At 38.3% G+C, this 19394-nt stretch overlaps 2 protein-coding genes across 5 annotated transcripts in view; both read left to right on the plus strand.

Annotated features, from left to right (window-relative positions):
- Positions 1-5325, plus strand: part of IFIH1 (interferon induced with helicase C domain 1) — a 31878-nt gene extending 26553 nt beyond the window's left edge. Inside the window, exons 13-17 of one of the 2 annotated variants that reach the window (XR_012588363.1) lie at positions 676-837; positions 1158-1348; positions 2797-2890; positions 2998-3543; positions 4063-5325. Coding sequence is in view for 1 of the 2 variants with exons in the window: in XM_074594967.1 (XP_074451068.1) it covers positions 676-837; positions 1158-1348; positions 2797-2890; positions 2998-3180 (630 nt within the window). In the remaining variant the exon portion in view is untranslated. Of the gene's footprint in view, positions 1-675; positions 838-1157; positions 1349-2796; positions 2891-2997; positions 3922-4062 lie in introns of those variants that run through there. The other variant, XM_074594967.1, reaches the window with a different exon arrangement.
- A 3946-nt stretch (positions 5326-9271) lies between these two features.
- FAP (fibroblast activation protein alpha) overlaps positions 9272-19394 on the plus strand; it is a 43477-nt gene continuing 33354 nt past the window's right edge. The window contains exons 1-3 of one of the 3 annotated variants that reach the window (XM_074594968.1): positions 9272-9548; positions 9814-9898; positions 17603-17698. In XM_074594968.1, coding sequence (XP_074451069.1) covers positions 9543-9548; positions 9814-9898; positions 17603-17698 — 187 coding nt within the window. In that variant the 5' untranslated portion in view covers positions 9272-9542. The remainder of the gene's footprint in view (positions 9549-9813; positions 9899-17602; positions 17699-19394) is intronic. The other 2 variants (XR_012588364.1, XM_074594970.1) reach the window with 2 other exon arrangements.

Raw genomic sequence — 19394 nt, forward strand, 5'->3', positions numbered from 1 at the left:
GTATGAGTTTACTGCATACACAACTTATTTTTTAAAGTGCTTTTCTGTCTGGAAATAGTGAATCATATACCTGGGCTTTGGAGAAAATTTTGAAATAGTTCAATACTAAAAGAGAAAATGTCCTTGCAACAAGGTTAATTTCCAGTTGCCATCCTCAGTTTGCATGCAATATAAAATTTGCCTCCATGTGTAATGGTGTAACATCAATTTAAAGCTCTACACAAACAGCTCTCTTACAGAAAAGGTATAAGAATATGATCAACAGACTGGTTTATATAAAAGACATTTGTACCACCAACAGCTAAAAAGAGATAATTGCATATCAGAATACTGGTTTGTCCACGTTCTCACTTAATTTGTGAACACAAATATTTATATATTTAATATTTAAATGCGTGCTTATTTTTGGTGACAAAATATAGTTTTGCTTTGCAAAGTGTTAAACTAATCACAAGTCTCCCAAGTACTATTTCACAGGTATCTTCAATGATAATGCGGAAACAGTATATGGTATTCACTGATTCTTTATCTGCCTGAGCTAAGTGGGAAAAAATGCTCTGTGGGGACACTGCATAAGGAACAGTACGTGTCTTCCATTGCAAAACTAGGAACAAATGTTGTGCAGTGTTGCAGAGAACATTGTGCTGTTTACATTGTACTCCTTGCAAATTGTAGGCTCGCGGTCGAGCTCGAGCTGATGAGAGCACCTATGCACTTGTGGCTTCAAGTGTCTCAGGAGCTGTTGAACGTGAAGATGTTAATATTTTCCGTGAGAAAATGATGTATAAGGCCATCGAGCGTGTCCAGAACATGCCACAGGAAGAGTATTTAGATAAGGTATTTACTACAACTCTACACTTTCCCTTTAAAGAAGACTGATTTATATTGTTAAGGAATACTTTCTGTTTGAAATCTACTTAGGGAAGGAAAACTTACTACATATGGCCTTGAATATTTCTTCCAATATTTGTTTTATAATCTATGTTTTCTGGGCCCTTAGAAAATTCTGCTTTCTTTTTGGTAAGCAGGGAAACACACAAGTCAGGAAAATTGACTAAAAGTCATGTTGTCTGTGCACTCAGTAAAATAAGGGAAAAAGAAAGCTATTACTGTCATTCTACCAGAATGTTATGGTGCTCTTACTGATCTGCTTCTAGATTCAGAATTTGCAGTTGCAAAGTATCGTGGAAAAACAAATGAAGGCAAAGAGAGATCAGCAGAAGACATACAAGAAAACCCCTTCATTAGTAACTTTCCTATGCAAAAATTGCCACAAGCCGGTATGTTCTGGAGAAGACATACAAGTTATTGAAAACATGCATCATGTCAGTGTGAAAAAAGACTTCCAGTAAGTGTTTATGAACTACTTTATCTCTTTCAGGCAAAAAAAATATTTTCTTTTCAGTAGGGCTGCACATGGCCTGTAACGCTCTAGGTCCCGTGAGGGGGAAAAAAAAAAAAAAGATTATTTCAATATTGTCAAGTCCTAGGCTCTATGGAGTTTACAGTTAATGAGTTTAAAGGAAACGTTTTTTCTTACCCCTGATTTTGAGGTGACCAGAGTTTGACACTTTGGAAAAAGATAAAGGTCTGATGATAATATTAACTGTCACATATTATATAATATGGTATGTATTCCATAGTGTAACTGGAACCAAAGATGAATACGTTACCCACATACATACACACACCAGTAACAGACCCAGGATAAGAGTTTGACTCAAACAACATATGGGCCAGGAGCCGTGCATTGACAATTTTATATTTAGAGAATGTTCATACTGGTGACACATCCCTTTTAGTTCTCCCAGTGTTCTTGCTCCTTCTTGTCTCTTTATTGCAAGAGATGCCATCTAGTTTGGTAAACATTTGTCTTAAGCTGTGTTTTTCAGTGCCATGATGTCAGGAGGTGACTTTCTCTTCCCACTCATAATGGAAATTAAGAGACCAAGAAAATGTTTTAATTCAACTTCAATTCTATTACAGTAAATTTGTAATGTGTATTGCACATTACAGATCAGTCATGCTTTGCTAATTATACAGCAGACACTATCCAACCAAGTTATTGCCCTCCAAAGTTCTCGTTTCTTTGAGACATATCTCTGGTATAATTGTAAATACTTTTAAAAGATTTAATGAGAAATTAGTACCCATATGTTGAAAAAGTTAAAACTGAGCTGCAGCCCTAAATATTAAACTGCTTTTACTGTGAAATTGTCAGCATAATGTTATCAGTCAATTCAAACCACAGGGTAATAATTCTTATAACCCCTCAGCACTTAGCTCATAGTACCCCTAGCACAGGCTAATAGTAACCTTCAAGATCAAGCACTTCCTAAACTAAAGGATGTAAGAACGTGCACATACTCTGCAGCTCTGGATAGTCAGAGCCAAAGGATTCTGTTAAGGGGTAAGGTTGAACTACAGGCAGCAAAAAGAAGACCTCTAAGTATCATTTATTTGACAGCTCCACGGCACCTGAAAAAAGCAAGCTAGATCTATCCCCTATTGTAACAGAGAGCCTGCTGCTCCTGCTTTAAGATGTGTGAGGGAGAATGCAGCTCCTGACATGCTACGAAAGGAGGCATGGAGTACAGTTTATTTCATCATTGCTTAGAACCATGAAATATCACCTCGCGTTTTCTCCAACTCCTGAACGTGCACAACAATCAGACAGTTTATGACCTTTTAGGTTTCATATCTGACTTCAGCAATTGTAGTCACTGTGTGTATAAGGCTATATGTAGCACTGAATGACCAATGTATTCTGACGCACGCTTTCTGACTGTTTTTCAGAACTCTTTACCATACAAAAGAAAATAAGACACTGCAAGATAAGCATGCCGATTACCAGACAAATGGGGAAATTATATGTAAAGACTGTGGACAAGTGAGGAACAACTTATTTTCATACTTTTATGTTCTTGTTGTCTGTATTTATTTCCGTCTAATGATCTTGTCTATTTTATCTGAAACGTAATTTCCTTATACTTGCAGGCTTGGGGAAATATGATGGTTCACCGAGGCCTTGACCTGCCTTGTCTAAAGATAAGAAATTTTGTGGTTGTGTTTGAAGACAAGAAAACAACAAAGCACATTTTTAAGAAATGGGGAGAACTGCCCATCAGGTTCCCTAGTCTTGATTATGCAGCTCATTGTCCTTCAAGTGATGAAGATTAAGGACTCAGAATGAAAATAAAAGCCCTGTCAGCTTTTCTCTGACTGATTAGAAGCTCCTCTGTCCCATAGACAGTGCTGCATCATAAACGCTGAGAAAGCTCCTGGGCATGAGAAAACTGTTTTGAAGAGGAAAAAAATCCAAAGAAGGAGAAGGACAAAGTCACATGGCTGCTCTCTGCGCTCAGATTTGCAGTGGTACTCTGGGACAAAGATGACGAAATACATTGCAGTCCTGTATCCATGGAACAAATTCCTGTCTCTACTCACTGCAGTCCATCATGGGGTGACAACAGCATGAAAAGTGTGTTAGGTGACTTGTCGTCAAGCACAGAACACAGGACAGACATCTTAAGACTTGCCATGGTGATTATTTTCTGGGTTTTTTTCCTGCTACAACCCTTTAGAAGATAAAGCGTCTCAAATGAGGAGCCATGTAAAGAGAACAGATTAGCTGAGTGTTGTTTCTGAATCGTCAGTGCTTCATCAGTGTTTTCGTGACTGAGTTCTTCCCCTCTTATCTTTATCTGTAAGCTCATACATTTTGACAGACTAAAATTAAGTTTCCGTTAAAAGACGTTTCAAAAAATCAAGCCTTTAAACTGACTTGAAATTGGTTATTTTAATGTCCAAGCAGCACAATGCCAAGTGTCTTTCTGTGTGTTAATGTCATAGGATTGTTAAATTGGCTATATAATGAGGTATGTATTTTTTCCAATAAATTACTATAATGATTAACCTTTACCAACTGTGATACTGTTTATTCTCTTTCACTGTAAGTATTTTGACAATTTTGACCACGGTTTCACCCTAGAAATTTAAAGGATAGTGGTATTCTGACAGTAAAAATAGCATAACGTGTCTTCATATTTATCTCATTGACAGATTCTTGCCCCCCGCCCCTCCCCCGCCATTTGCAAGTAAGATATTGGAGAGTGGAAAGAAGGTCAGTTTGTTGTTGTAACAGTCAGCTTTGCAAATTCAGGATAAAGTGGTATGGTTACTGGCATGGATGTGTAAACACTTCAGTAGCCCCAGGTAAAATTTCGAAGTTGCAACATATCTGAAAAGTATATACCAGCAAAAAATAATCTTATTATGGCTACATGTGTAATTGCTTTACATTTTTAAAAGGAATATAAATACTGTGCACATTTTTAAAGTCAGATTTGATTTCAGGTTTATGTCAGGACCAGATTTGGGTGGGTTTTTTCATATTTCTGGCCTTGCTTCAGGGAGAAGGGAAAAAATCTAATTTCTGACTGAGAAGAGCAGCACATTTCAGATATCACCAAACTGATATAGGCAATTTTGAGATTAGCTACTTACTTATAAATAAATTATAGCATTATGAAATAAATATGCACACTGGTAAATTTTTGGTATAGCAGTTTTGTAGATTAGAATGTGCTTAAACTACAGAAATTGTGATTTATTTATAGGTTGAAATTATTGCACAACAACGACTTACACCAATAAACTACTACCTTAGGGCTGTAAAAAAAATCAGGCCTATTGAGAATTAAGAGATTATATATGCAAAGATGTTTCAGGACACAGCAATTCCACAGGTATTTTTGAATGATATAACTAAAATAGAAAAGGCCAGGGGGAAATAGGGAGTGTAAATGGTTTGTAGTGTATGTGTTTTATATTTGTATATATCTTTATATAATGTTACTTTTACCTTTATGTATCATGCAAGGCAGAACAAATGTGAAATCTTCACCAATTTCTTTATTCAGCATTAGATACTTCATTAGTTTAAAAAAGAAACACAAACCACCTCATCTATTGTCCTTAGAAACTCGGAGTTAATCTCTTTCTTGTATTGTAGTATTTTGCTTAGTACTGAAGCTTTTGGCTACTTCTAGAATCTGCTAATTTAGCATTAAGTGCAGGACAAATTTTATACTTTTTACACATTGTTTTGAGAATCTAAGTATTTGAAAATGTTGGAGATGATTGATAGATCACACCCATAACATGTATTTTGCTCATGTTCTCAGTATCTGAGGAGATGCTATGCAATATATTAAAAATCGCTTATTAGAATTGTCTGTCTTGGTAAATAGTCGGCATCTCTGGATTTCTGTATTTCTGAGTCATTATAGTTATGTAAATGTAACATAATACACTGTACATGGCATTTTCAAGTGTCTGAAATAATTTATTCAGTACTTTAAAGAAATGTAAAACCCTGGTAAAAAGATTATATCATTATGTAGATTGCTGCTGGGTCCTCAGTCAATTTTCTATGCTGAGTAGATTTTCTGAAATCTGAGCTTTTGATACTTCCCTTTATTGAAGCAACAAGAGCATATGTAGCAGGATTTCTTTGTTCTTTTATAGTTGAGTTCAACAGGGCCGTATCACAAACATGCCTGGGTTTCTTGTAGTTCACCTGTGTGCTGCCGTTAAACTCCCAGCTCCTAGCGTGACTCAGCCACATTGTCACCAAAGCTTAAAGAGTGTTTGCACAATCTCACTTCAGCATAATGTGTAATGAACCTCAAATGAATCCTGCTGGCCTGTAGGATAAGGAATTTCCACTTCAAGTTATTGTCTCTGAATGGGGTTGTAAAACGTGCCTATATTGTTCATCCAGGAAGTGTGAAGTTGTAAAAAACAAGCTAAATTGCCATATTTTATCTGCTAGTTACTTCTGCATTTATTGCCTTTATGGACCCAAAGTCCTCCAGGGAGTGTGACAAATCCTGATTGTATTTTCTACTTACAGCTTTTATTTGTTCACAAATGTGGAAAGAAGAAAAAGCTATTAGTCACTGTGGATTTGTCTAGCTATTGGTGTGGCTACTTAAGAAATGGTTCAACTTTAGTTGCATTTTCATTAGTCTGTCTACTTTTGGTCTGATGTCATGCACAACCTACATCTGTAAATCTGCATTTCCTCATCTGGGAAATATAAATACTTTAGTAACCTTAGAGTAGCTGCGTAGTAGGTTGGATAGTTGCTTTACAAACTGAGTATGTTTTCTGTTCCATATTTTGTCCATTTCTTCAACTGATTCACCCTCTTTCTAGCTTCCTTACACTTTTATGTCTATCTGATGTTGCAGAAGTTCGGAAGTTTGGAAAAGCTTTGGCTGCTGAAAGAATTACTGTTTGTTTCTTCACTTGTACAAGTACAGTCCAGCGAAGAGAGTTCAGGTGTTAGGAGCAATAGATCTACAAAGCTTGTAAAGGTCATTCTCTGACAGGTAAATTTTGTTTTGCTTCTAATGCTGCAACCTTTGTGAATCTTACTACAGCACATGCTTAAATCATTAGACTTCCAAATTAGAAAAATACATAGTATGCAGCATATAGTCATTTTGCAAAGTCTTTTAGATCATGTGAGTTTGAATCATTTCCTTTGAGGCATTCTCTGAGTACGTATTCATTAGAGGAAGCTGCATATTTGGAAATGAAAACTAGCCTGATCAAACCCTGCATTTGCACTTTTGTGATGTTCTGGTTGTAAGGAATAACCAATGTTGGTAGGAAAAAAATTGATTTCTGAACTGCGTTATTGAAAGTACATACGGCATTAACCACAGAATGCTAGGAAATAAGTAACAGTTTGGAAATAAGAAGCATGAGTTACATGGGGAAAAATTCTTTTGCCACAATCCTTTTCTGTTTTGGAAATTTTGAGTAGCTGCGAGTTGATCTTGTTAGGAAACACTATTGTTTTTGAGCTCAGTTCTGCCCTTCATCTACAGTGTATGAGGAACAATGTATTTTTGCCTTCTCAGCCTTTTTTTCCTGGATCTGATTCAGAAACTTTATCTTGTATAACTTATACTTCACTGTTGTGACAAGAACTTGGGAGACGGAGCAACAGAGTTGATGGGAAAATAAGGCATGATTCATATCACTGTTTTTTCCAGACAATTAAGTTTAATACCTTTTAAAAAATCCCCCTCTAAAGACTAATGTAAGGAATGTTGCCAAAACACTGCCCAGATCAGCCACTGCCTCACCAAGGCTGGTGGAAGGGTTAGGGTTCAAATTCCAGCCCATACTGTTAGGCTAAGGTGGTAACTTGACTACCTTTGGTGGTAATACGTGAAGGGTTTTTTCTCTGTAAAACATTAGCCCAAGTTCTACTGGACAGTTTGGTGTGACAGGAAACCTACCTCATCTACCACATTTTCAATTTTCAAAGAAGCCAGAGGGAGTGATGCACACAGATACTACTGAATTTCAGTAAGATCTGGGTACTCAGTCCTTGTTAACCTCCTTTGAAAAATCATAGTCCCCATGCCTGACTTCCACATAGAAGCAGCACCATTCTGGACTCCTTTCCTCACCCTCTTACTTTTTCCTTTCTGGTGTTAAGCACAGGAGGGAAATACAAGGCTGGTTCAGGGAGAAAGATGAGGTGATTCAGCAGACTCCACACGCAAAATCAAGAACGCCTAAGCCCAACCTGCAACTTCCAGTCACTGGTTGCTAAGTTTCATGTCAAACCTAGTGAATATTCTGTCAGTTTGTGTCAATTCTTGGGCAGCTGACATTTACCACGCGGGCTGAGGCGGCTGCAAGAAGGAAGCTGAGCTGGGCCTGGGGCTGCGGCTGGGCCTGGCCGCCCCAAGCAGGCCAAGCAGAGGAAGGCCCAGTGCCAGCGCTGGCGTGAGCACCGAGTGGAATGGCTGGGAAGCTAAAGGCAGTAAGTGGATGACAGGCTTCGTTTTGTAGCTCAGCTCAGCTGCCGCCATCCCTGCTACCTTTCTGTACGTAACACAGACCCTGAACCCATGGCTGTGGGGTACAGCACTCTGCGCAAGTCTTTGGTTGTGTTTCCTCACAGCACACAGCACACTGGATGAATACTAGAAAGGGTGTTTGTTTTGGGGTTTATTTTTTTGTTGTTTTTTGCCTGAATCAGCCACATATGTGAAATGCTTGGCCCAGTCTCATGCTCAGGTTAATCATCTAGAAGGATGATTACTGGCTCTGCGGTAGGCCCACTGGAAGGATTTCCTTTTTGAGATCATCCGTCTGAGACCTGACTATCGCTAACACGCAGGGTGTGTGGAGGTGCTCTGAAGAGTGTGCAACCGCACCGAGCGACGCCGGGAAGGCTGAAAGCGCGGGGGGTGCTGGGAAAGAGCAACGAGCAGCGAACACAAGAGGCGACAGCGCAGAGCGCTCCTGAGGGGCCTGCGGGGTACCGGGCTGCGCAGGGGGCGGCTGAGCGGCGCTACCAGCCCACAGAACGTTGCCTTGTTTAGTTTCTGTCTCTTCTCAGCCCGGATTGCGCCGCTTGCGGGGCGCGCAGCCGCTAGGGGGCAGGGTGCCTGTTCACGGCCTACCGTTATCCCCCCGGCGCCGACCGTTATCCGCCCCCCCGCCTCCGCCCGCCGACCGTTGCTCCCCCCCCGGCTTTACGCCGGTGGCCGCTGTGGGGACCCGCCTGAAGGGAACGGATGGGCTGCGGCCTGTCCTCGTCTCCCCCGCCTGCCCCAGCGCCCCCCACAGCGGCTCCGAGGCAGACCAGTAGTGAGAACATCGGGGAAACGTCAGTCGAAGGAGCACGGCATGCTTTTACTTCCCTTTTGGAGCATTTCTTCTCGCTGCTGAGGGCTCTCTTATGTAACTCGACACTGCGGTCTCAAGAGAAGTGTTCCCTGTTTTCAGTTGACCTCATTTCAGTGCGCTAAATAAAATACGTGCAATTGGTGGTTTAAGCGCTATTTCAGAATTTGCTGTGGGCCAGTAGATCTTTTACTTCTCTAAGGTCTGTTACATAGCCTATAGAAGTTTATAGTTTTCTGAGAAAATAAAGTAATTCTCCTCACATGTGGAAGACATTAAAAGATATCTGTTCCTGCTGCTTGCTTTGCATTCTTATGCCATCATTTATTATTTCAGAAAGTAAACATACATGAATTCTATATAAACAATAAGGCTATTGGATTTTCTTTTTAATTTCTCTGTAGAGAGTAGAAATAAGGTCATGACTATGTCCTGAGAATGTGAGGATTGCCAAAATACACAGTAGACGCTTTTCACAGAAAAACAGTACATATCAAGTAACTGTTGAGTCATAAAACCCTTAAGTTAGTATAAGCAGATGTTGGTTACTGCTCACATTGATGGGAAGTATATAATCACCACCCCTATAACCACACACTGTCCATTTCTGGTTCAAGAACTTCCCCGAAAGCCTGTTTCTAATTTTATGGAAACCCTTTGAAATTTGGCAGAGTTTTCAGAAGTATGTAGGAAAAAAATAAAAGTCTGCCAGAGGTTTGGCTCTAACTGTGAAAACAGACACTGCCTTTTCAAACTCTTCTAGATCCACTGACCAACACCCAGAAGAGAGAATTTACATTCTTTTAGAACACGGCACGAAAATGAAGGTCTGTATGCTGCTGAATTCAGCTTTTGGTAATGTTTACATCTGTTGTTTTAAGTGTCAGCTATTGCATAAGGCCAGGCTCTGATGTGTAAGTTTTTGTTTTAAAGAAAAAGGAAAGGGAAGTCTTTTCAAATGTACTGCAAGGACATTTTTGCTTGTTGCTTAGATGGATTGGAGAGAGTGGGAGGATTTAATTATTTACCAGCCATAGAAGTGTGCTTCAGGCAATATTAGAAATATAATTATTGTTTGTTTCTGTTCTGCAGACCCGGCTAAAAATCATATTTGGCGTGGTTATATGCCTTTTGCTTTCCTTATTACTTATGTGTATTATACTGCTTCCATCAAGAGGTAAGGCATTTGTAATCTAATGTAGCGTGAAAACGCAGTATCTTTAGCTACTTTGGCTTCTAAAGTTCACAGAAGTTTGTCAAATCTTCTTTAGGATTGTCCTGTCAGAATTGTTATGGCTTTATAACTTTACAGAAATGTACTGACAACTGAAATATCCTGAAGGTGGGATTGAAATGCCAGCACATGTTGAAACAAGCAGCCCTTGAAGTGAAAAGCGCCTGAATTAACTTCATTGTGCATGATATATAATGTTCTTGGATAGGACTGCAAAAATGATTCTCAGATCTCTTCATATTATGTTATTTTTTGTGTCAAGGGTTAGGAGACACTCACAAGCTGTCAGTAATTTCCTTTAGCTTGGTGAACTTGTATTTGTTTTTAAATGGTGTAATAATTACAGAAGTTCTCTATCCAATTACAAGTTAAACATTTTGTTGTAGGTAGGGTATGATGAATTGTTTGTGAACGTATTTAAGATTGCATTTGAAAATTAAAGTCAGCATTGTATAAAATCAGGATGCATAGTTTGCTCTAGTATTATTATGCCAGCTGTAGGTAAATCAATACAGTGTGATCGGCTGAGTCTCTGCTAAAGCTTGAAGTGAGTGTGATTTGAAATTTAGAGCCTTTACTTAGTGGTAAATTTTTTTCTATAATGAGAGGTGTAGGTAAAGGCAGTATAAGTATTTACATGGCCCTCTCACTGTAACGGATTAATTGAATGCCTCTGAAATAATTAAAATAGTAGTAAAAAGCTTATAATCCAGTAACTGTGTCTATTTAAAGGAAAAAAAATTCTGTTATTATTATTCTCTGTTCATGTGTTGGCAGGGTGCATGAGATGAAAAAATTAGTTTTGCATTTACGACTAGATGTTACAAAGTTAGCTATCTCCCTGCTTAAGTCTTGTGAAAGTTAAGTCCTGTAGTTAATATGCAGGTTTTGCGAAAGGTGGAATCTCTTTTCTACCTGATATTTCTGTGGAATGTGGTTATCACAGGTTGTTCTGTTGAGAGAGGGGTTGGAGGTTTCTGAAGCAGTTAGGGCTGATTCTGTTATGCAGCATGTGAATATGAGGATAGATTATATCAAGGTGGGAGGCAGTGCTGGAAAGAGGTATCAACTCAGAATGATAGGTTTGACTTTTACTGTCAATTATGGGGTGCCAGATTTTTTGGCTAGCTTAAGCATGGTCAAATCTGAGTTTTTGATACTAGATAAATGTATGGTATCAAGTCACACTTACTGAATTACCAAGCCTGTATGTTAACACAAGGCAGAATATTTTTATGAGATTTAAGTAAAAAAGAGCAGTGAGCAAACAAAGAGGCTGGAGACCAAACATTAGTTTGGCAGCCTGAAGAAGTTGCTAAAGACCGTGGAAGGTACTGTAGGAGGAAGTGAATATATTTCTCCTTTCTGAAGTTATCACATACCTGCTCACTGGTTTTAGTCTGTGCCGCTTCAGTACTGGAACCATTACGAAGAACTCTTTTCGTCTCTATGGTTCCTTGAAATCGCGACTTGGTAACCAGTCATATCAGAGATGACATTTAGATCCAGTAGAATGATAAAGAATTTATCTTGCTTTACAGAATGATTTGAAGGAGCATTTTAGAGAATTGTGGAATAAACAATTATGTTGAACACACAGTTACATTGAACACATCTCATTGTGTCTCTTGTTCTCAGTTGGAACTGCATGTGCTGCAGTTATCTGTTTAAATGCCTAAACCTTTTTGAATTCTTAGTAGTCTACTGATCACTTGTAAAAGGAAGAAATATAAGTTAATTTTGCAGTTATAAATTTTGCAAGTCGAAGACAGACAGGAAATAGCTACAGAGATGGAATGTTGTTTCCACATTCCACCTCACTACTGCTTAACTGGCAGGATGTGGCAATCTAGAAAGACAATTAATTACATATGAGAAATGCACAGACACAGACCAACTAAATTTCTGCTTAAGAAAACAGCAAAGAGAAATGTCATCTGTAATTCTGAAAGAACTGGAAGAAATATTTAGTTCTGGTTTCATCTGTTAAGTCTCTAGTAATTTCATGCTCTTCAGACTTCTCCAAATGTGATAGCTGGTTTTTGTTTACACATGGAGGAGTATGAAAATGTGAAAAAATCTCAAAAGTTATCCTGGAAAATAATTTTCTGTTTGGAGAGGATAGTAAGGGGAAAATACTTAGTTGTGGTTGTTACACAATTTCTGTGGGGCTGAGAAGAGCAAGGCAGGTAATCTCCATATAGTGAATGGCATCTGTGCCTAAGAAATTAGTGACAGTTTTTTGACGTTTCTTTGAGTTAGGAATGTGCTGTGTGTTTTATCTTACTATGATAGCTCTGCTGTGATAACCCAACTCTAAACGGTTCAGAAAGGTTCTTTTCACTTGTACGCTGTTGTACACAGTCCTGTTCTTCTGCAGCATAGACGAGAAAGAAATTACCTGTCTGCAGTTGAAAAGCGATAGTGGATCCGGAGGCAGAGTTACAATTAACTGAATGTATTGCTTAGGATCCAAATTAATCTTTTCTGCTATTTTTAATGAATATCCAGAATCCTGCCTGTCAGTATTTCTGTTCTGATTGTACACTTGACCTAGGCCTGAGACTAAGACCTTGGTTCTCTAATGTTGCAGATGAGGTGATAGGGCATACTTCTCAGCCAGGAAGCGGTCAGCAGCCAGTTGCTTAGGAACTGGTGGTGTTCTTTGCTACACCCCAGCCAAATGCCTCCCCGGTTTCCAATGCAACGTCAAGCAGTGTGGTTTCCAACATTGTGGAGTGGAAGAAAAATGCTTCCAGTCAGGAATTCTGTTGCTGGCAGTGAATTCCGATAAAGATGATGCTGTTAATTGCTGCTTTCTAATTGAAATGTGTGCCTGGATATTTGACTTAAAACACAAGTAAAGTTAAAGGGAAATTCCCATCTTCTTGGCCATCTATCAAAATTGGCAAGTGACAGTGAGAGATTATAAACTCTCAGCTGTTGCTGCAGTTTATTGTAACAGAATATCAATAGATTACTGTGACAGTGGGCTTCCACCAAAATCTGGTGGTTCAGTCTTAGCTACAAGCTCAGGCTCAGATCTAAGTAATAGTGTAAACCTAGCTACTGTGATCTGTATACTGGTGGCTGAGAGCTATCATAACATTATTAGAACAGAGTAATAAAAAACAATATTGAGATAGATTAGACTAATTCATACCTCTTCTGCTTGGTACTTTAGATTGTATAAAAATTGGTAGTAATTCATACTAAAATCTTTCTAGATAAATTTTCAAAAACTAATATGCTCTATTAGTTTATATTCCCTTAACAGGGTTCAGTCTGCTATACTTGTGCAGCTGTGGTCTGTGACAATACTCCTAGGACTGTGGGGCTGGGTGGGCCTTTTCTTTCCAAATCTGACTAGTGCTTTGAAGAAACTCGTTGTCACTTAGATTCTTAAATCGGCATGAAGTCCTTAACCAAAACAGGCTCTGTTAATTTTCTGTGCCTATTCACATGCTGGTGGCAAAATAAATACTCTGGTTTAGGACTAATTTAAAGGGGTTACCGCAACAATCTTATCTCTCCAAGTCCATGATTAGAAATAATGTATGATGGATATGATCTAAGGTAAATTTTTATACTAGCTTTTCTTTATAGTTTCTGAAAACTTAAATTTCAACAACTGAAAGAGATTATAATGATTTTTTCTCAGTGTATAGTTAAAAGAGGCTTTTTTCTTTTCCTGGACCCTTATCACTATGAGAGTCACTAGTAACTAAGCCATTCCCATTCTAGCGTTCTCTGGCTTTCTACATACAGCTTCTGTTCCTAAGAGTAACAAGAGCTGGATCACGCTGCAGAACATGAATTGTTCAGACTTCATCTTTTCTTCTCATACCAAAGGGTGTTTTTGAAGTAACCTTCACTGTGAAAGCAGTGGCACACCTCACAAAAAATTACTGAATGTAATGTAGGTATAGAAAAGCAGATTCAGATGATGTGGAGCTCAGTGTGACCAGAAGTTCTGGAGCAGGGTCAGGAGTGTTGGAATTAGTTTCTGATGCTGAACGGGGCTGTGGTTTCCTCAGGTGGCAGGCTGTCTTCCTACGCATGTTGAAGGAGCTTGTGCTTTAGCTATTCAGCATCAGACCACAGAGATGAGAACGGACATTCCAGTCGGAAGCAGAATATAATGCCATCTGCAAGCTGGCTGTCCCTAGGTGCTAAGCAGTTTTATTTTGGCAAGTCATCTATTTGCTGTGTAGCAGTGGATGCTAAATAAAATACATATTAAAATGCATATATATTAAATATGTATAAGTACATATAAAATACTTATATACAGCTAGATATATAAAAATAACAAATACAGAAACCAGAATAGTTTCTTATTATTACGTACGTTTGGTTCAATTTGGCAAGAGTAGACACAATTTATATGGATGCACATTAGACCGTGTTGTGGAATGAGCCAGCAGGGCTTTGAAATCACAGAATCACAGAATCGTAGGGTTGGAAGGGACCTCTGGGGATCATCTAGTCCAGCCCCCCTGCCAGAGCAGGGTCACCTTAGAGCAGGTTGCGCAGCAACGCGTCCAGGTGGGTTTTGAATGTCTCCAGAAACGGAGACTCCACCACCTCTCTGGGCAGCCTGTTCCAGTGCTCTGCCACCCTCAAAGTAAAGAAGTTCCTTCTCATGTTTAGATGGAGCTTCCTATGTTCGAGTTTGTGCCCATTATGTCTTGTCCTATCACTGGGCACTGCTGAAAAGAGCCTGGCCCCATTCTCCTGGGGGAGTTCACAAGGATTGTGTTGGTCTACCCACATCCAGTCTTTGAAAGGGAATAATGCTTATCATAAAAGCAGAATTTCACAGTGATAGATTGGTGTGCATAAAGTTAATCTGAGTTTAATACAATTGATAGTTCTGCATTCTGTGTTTTATTAAGCTCTCTCACAACAATGAACTTAACAGTAAAGGAGAAGGTATCTGCATAAAGTCAGTGGCAATTAATAGATGCTTACTGTCTTTTATCACCAGAATTGTACATGTAAGTTGAATACACTCAAATATATGAGTGAGTAATTATAATCATGGAATATATAAATCAATTTACACTGTGAAGAAAAATAACCCAATTCAGTGCACAGAGAAATACAGAACTGCACCCTGTAAATGAATGTAAAGGACCACAAAAGATTAAAACCAAGACAGTGGGGTGGTGAAGGGAAAAGAGCAAAGATGAAATTTGGTAAGCTTTCATTTGTGTGGTTGGCTCTGCTATTTGCTTCCTTTTTGTCCCTTCAGATCTTTTTCATATTTGTTATTTCATAGAGAAATGAAACACAATGAAAGAACTTACCAAGCGTACCAACAACCATCCGAATCAATGTCTGTATAGTGCTGCAGACATGTACAGTACTTTTCGTGTTAGGGTTGATCTGTGAGCAGAGATTTTGAATACTATTATCAAACAAGTCTTTACTTACAGAAGAAAGAATCAGCAGCAATTATAGGAAACAATCAAAGATGCTGTTTTTAATTAAAGCATTAAAATATATTTTCTGTTGCCTAGAAACAAGCATTCAAAATTATAAGTAATCAAGTAAGAAATAGTTGTGTTCATATTTTTTGCAGTCCACTGGTAGAAATTCAGATAGGAGTGGACACATTTTGAAAATCATTAGCAGTCATAATAAATTATCACAGAATATTAAGTATGTAAGGGTGAGATGGCTAACAGGGTAAAGATTTAAATTAGAGCTGTGAAAATTAAACCAGAGATGAGACATTTGTGATATTGCTTGTCTTTTTAGTAAAAAATTCTCTTAAGCTGAGAGAAGGAACCAGGAAATTTTACCAGATTAAGATATCAAACAGGACGGCAAAATTAAGCCACCTATACACACAACTATGGAAACAGATCTTAAGAGTGGATTTCTTTTGCTAATAGGCATATTCACTTAGAGAATTTAAACTGAAAGCTGGTGATAAGTACTTATCACTCAATGTAAATAGAAGTGAATTCTTCTTTGGAATTATTTTCTATGCATTTTTTAAGAGTTTGCCATCTTCTGTGCTCATCATTAGCGTATCAAGGATCTCTAATATACAGTCATGGTATTAGCAAGGGGAATTAACTTCTTATTGAACTTCTTGGGATATTTTCTGAACATACTGCTAGCTCAGAGTTTATCCGGATAGGTTTTTGCCTATGGATTGGCATTCAGTTTTATTTCTCATGACAGCTTTCTTCTGCATTAGTGCAGGCAAGGCTAGTGTCAACAGTCAACCTGACATGTGTATTCTACGGTAAGTAATAGTCACTTAGCAGAAGAAAACATGTATTATCATTACAAAGCACCATAGAAGAGAATATGAAGAAACATTTCCCAGGAAGTCAGTGTGATCTTAACAGAGAGGGCAGCTGTAATGAGGAAGTGATGGAGCATGATATGAAACCTGAGGGCAACGAGTCATCCTGATTATCTGTCTGTCATCTGAGAGCTCTGAAGGAACAAACAGAGGAAGTCACAGAGATCTATTAGGCTGCAGAGTGACATTCCCACTACCTCTGAACACCATGGCAAAAGTCCCCTTATTTTTAAAGGAGAAAAGCACAGAATCCATAATGCCTAGACTTAAAAGCTGCCATTATTATGGTACTGAACTTTAAAAACTGGCCTTTATCAGAAATGTTCCTATGTATTTTTAGGATTAAATATTTTAAGTACTCTTTCTCTTGTGAACTGCATAGTTGTTCTTACTGGCTTTTTATTACATTTTTATAATGGAATTTTTCATTTTCATGCACTTAGCAAGCCAGCATTTTCAGCATTACCCTCTTCTTATCCAGTTGATTGTCCTTAAATTTTGTTTTTAAAATCTGCCCTGGCTTAAGGTGCTTAGCTTTGGGAAGAAACATAGTCAGACAAGAACCACAAAACCAGCCACAATTTTGTCCATTATTTTTATGCAACTATCTGATCTGCTTAGAAGTCAAATATCAGAGTACTTGTTTGCTCTCCAGAATCATTGCCAATTTTCTTTTGCAGCATTAAATAAAAAATTGAAGTTTGGGTTCACTCCTTAATTTTCAGCATTATTTTTACCTGCATGCCTTCATCTATTTCTTTCATGTGGGTACTAAGAAACATGTGTGGATGGTGATTATTTTGCAAGCCCTATGGCCATCTTCTAACACTGGTTGATGAGGCATTTATGAAATTTGGCAGTAGGGATCTGCATGCACATCCTGTTGTTTGACTGTGTTGTCTGAATAGGTGCAGGTCCCCATTAAAATAGTTGGCTCTACATACTACACAAGTTCATGAAACGTGTGCTTTAAACAAAACTTTTAATTGTCTTTTGTGTGGAAAATGCTTTTCGTGGACTCACAGGTTCTATAAGTAAATATGTCTGAGTGAATAAATGACTGGGTGAAATAAATTAGTTTATCTAGTTTCTAATTTTGTATTCCTAAAGGTCATTCCTTCAGAGGCTGAAGGACCTTATCAGAACAGTAACAGAGAACGTTCCTTTCTGCTGTGCCTACTTTGCATACCTCCAGGATTATGCTATCCTTGCTGTTCCCTGGTGCTAAATATAACAAAAAGGAAATATTGGACTAGTAATTACTTTTTTTTTTTTCCATTTCACAGCATTGCATTAACAGAAACTTTCTCTCTTATTCTTAGTTGTCAACACAGATGATGGTCCCAGAGCTCTTACATTAGAGGATTATTTGAATGGAAACTTCCAATATAAAACATTTTTTCCGTATTGGGTGTCAGGTAAGTAAAACCTTTTCTCAAACATACATAAGCCTTTCTAGAATGAATTTCCAGACTGGCTTACACAGACTCAGAAATGTATTTTTTCTTCCAGCTTTACTGTGAATGAATGCTAACTATGAAATTAAACAATCTGCTAGTCAAAACTTATGGTTGAAATTTACTCTTCTGTCAGTCATTCTAGAAATTCCAGGTATTTGGTGTTTCAACAGACATATTTGAGTCAAGCATAAGCTATAATTTTACAGAGGCCTTCAGTGTTTTATTTCCTTTACTGTCATATTCATTGCAGCAAGTGAAAGAAGTATGTCAATGTGTTAGTCATTTCTTAAGCAATCTCCTTTTTTGTGTTCATCACAGAACTTTTTCACTTTACCATTTGTAATAATTAAGGTAGCCTGTCTTACAGGCCCTGTTCTTTGTTGTCGGTAGTTCCTAGCCCTGCAGTGAGCTCAACTGTTGCTATTGCACTTAAGGAAATGCTGACACTGCTGAAATTCCTGAGTTCCAATGCATTGCATAGAAAATAAGGTTGAATTTCTAAGCGAGTTCCTTAAGGTGGAAGATAAAGACATGAAGTTAGTTGCTGCTGATGTATGTTTGTGTGTGGCTGAAATACTTAGTCTTGTTATAATTGAATTGCAGCAGCACCAAAAGGTTTCAGCTAGGTTGGATTACCTTCTAGTCCACACACTACTACCACTCCCATTCACTGCCTCAAGCAATTATTATTCTTTCACTAGAGACAAGAAACATGCTACTGTTCACATGGAGTCTTACCAAGTTAGTTTTAACCCACAATTTTAGAACTGAACTGAAGCCTTCCAGGATATTGCTAGCAGCAGTTCAAGTTTTACACTTAGCAATTTGAAGTATGTTGATAGCACTTGTACAATTTAAAAAATCAGTCACCATTTGTTGGAATTCTGTCTGAAGTACTAGGCAGCATATTACATAAACCTACTATTCTTCCTTTTTTATATCCTTCTCACTCAGACTTATCTTTCCTTTTAACAGTCACAAACCTCACGCAAAATTCACGCCATAGTTTCCATAGATAGTCATGCCTACAACATTCTATATGCCTACTTTTCTTCTGAAAAAGGAGATAAAGTTGAGCATCTCTTCCTAAGGGGACCTGAGATCACCACAAATGATGTTATGCATATCACAGCAGCCTGCTCAAAAGATGCACGGGTGATCTAATTTCCTAAAGATGAACACCTTATGCAATGTTTCGGGTTGCTTTTAAACTTTTAAAGTCTCTCTCTCCCTCTCTCTCTAGCTACACCAATTCCTTCTCTCTGTTTATAGCAGTAAAAATAGTTATGTGAAACTAAAATTCTGATCTTCGTTCTCCTCCAAACTATGGCTCAGGTCTTGAGCACAGGTAGGGTTAAATTCTGTTCTCATTGAAGGCCACTCACCCTCGCTTTGTAGGACCTGTGTGAATAAGGACAGTATCATTTATGTGGTGGAAGTTACATGGTACTGCTGTTACCTGCGGAATCTGTACAAATCAGAGTATTCTGGTGAAATTATGAGCAAAGATCTCGAATGTTTTCTTTAAAACATTTAAATTGTAATACTGACCTTCTAATGGATCTGTCCCTGGTATTCTTGATCAGACATTACTGACAAAATCTACACATTTAATTATGAAGTTAACTAGCTGATTCTGTGTGCAGTGTGTAAT

Source organism: Larus michahellis, chromosome 7 (genome assembly GCF_964199755.1).
Source record: "Larus michahellis chromosome 7, bLarMic1.1, whole genome shotgun sequence".
In the NCBI taxonomy this organism is placed as follows: Eukaryota; Metazoa; Chordata; class Aves; order Charadriiformes; family Laridae; genus Larus; species Larus michahellis.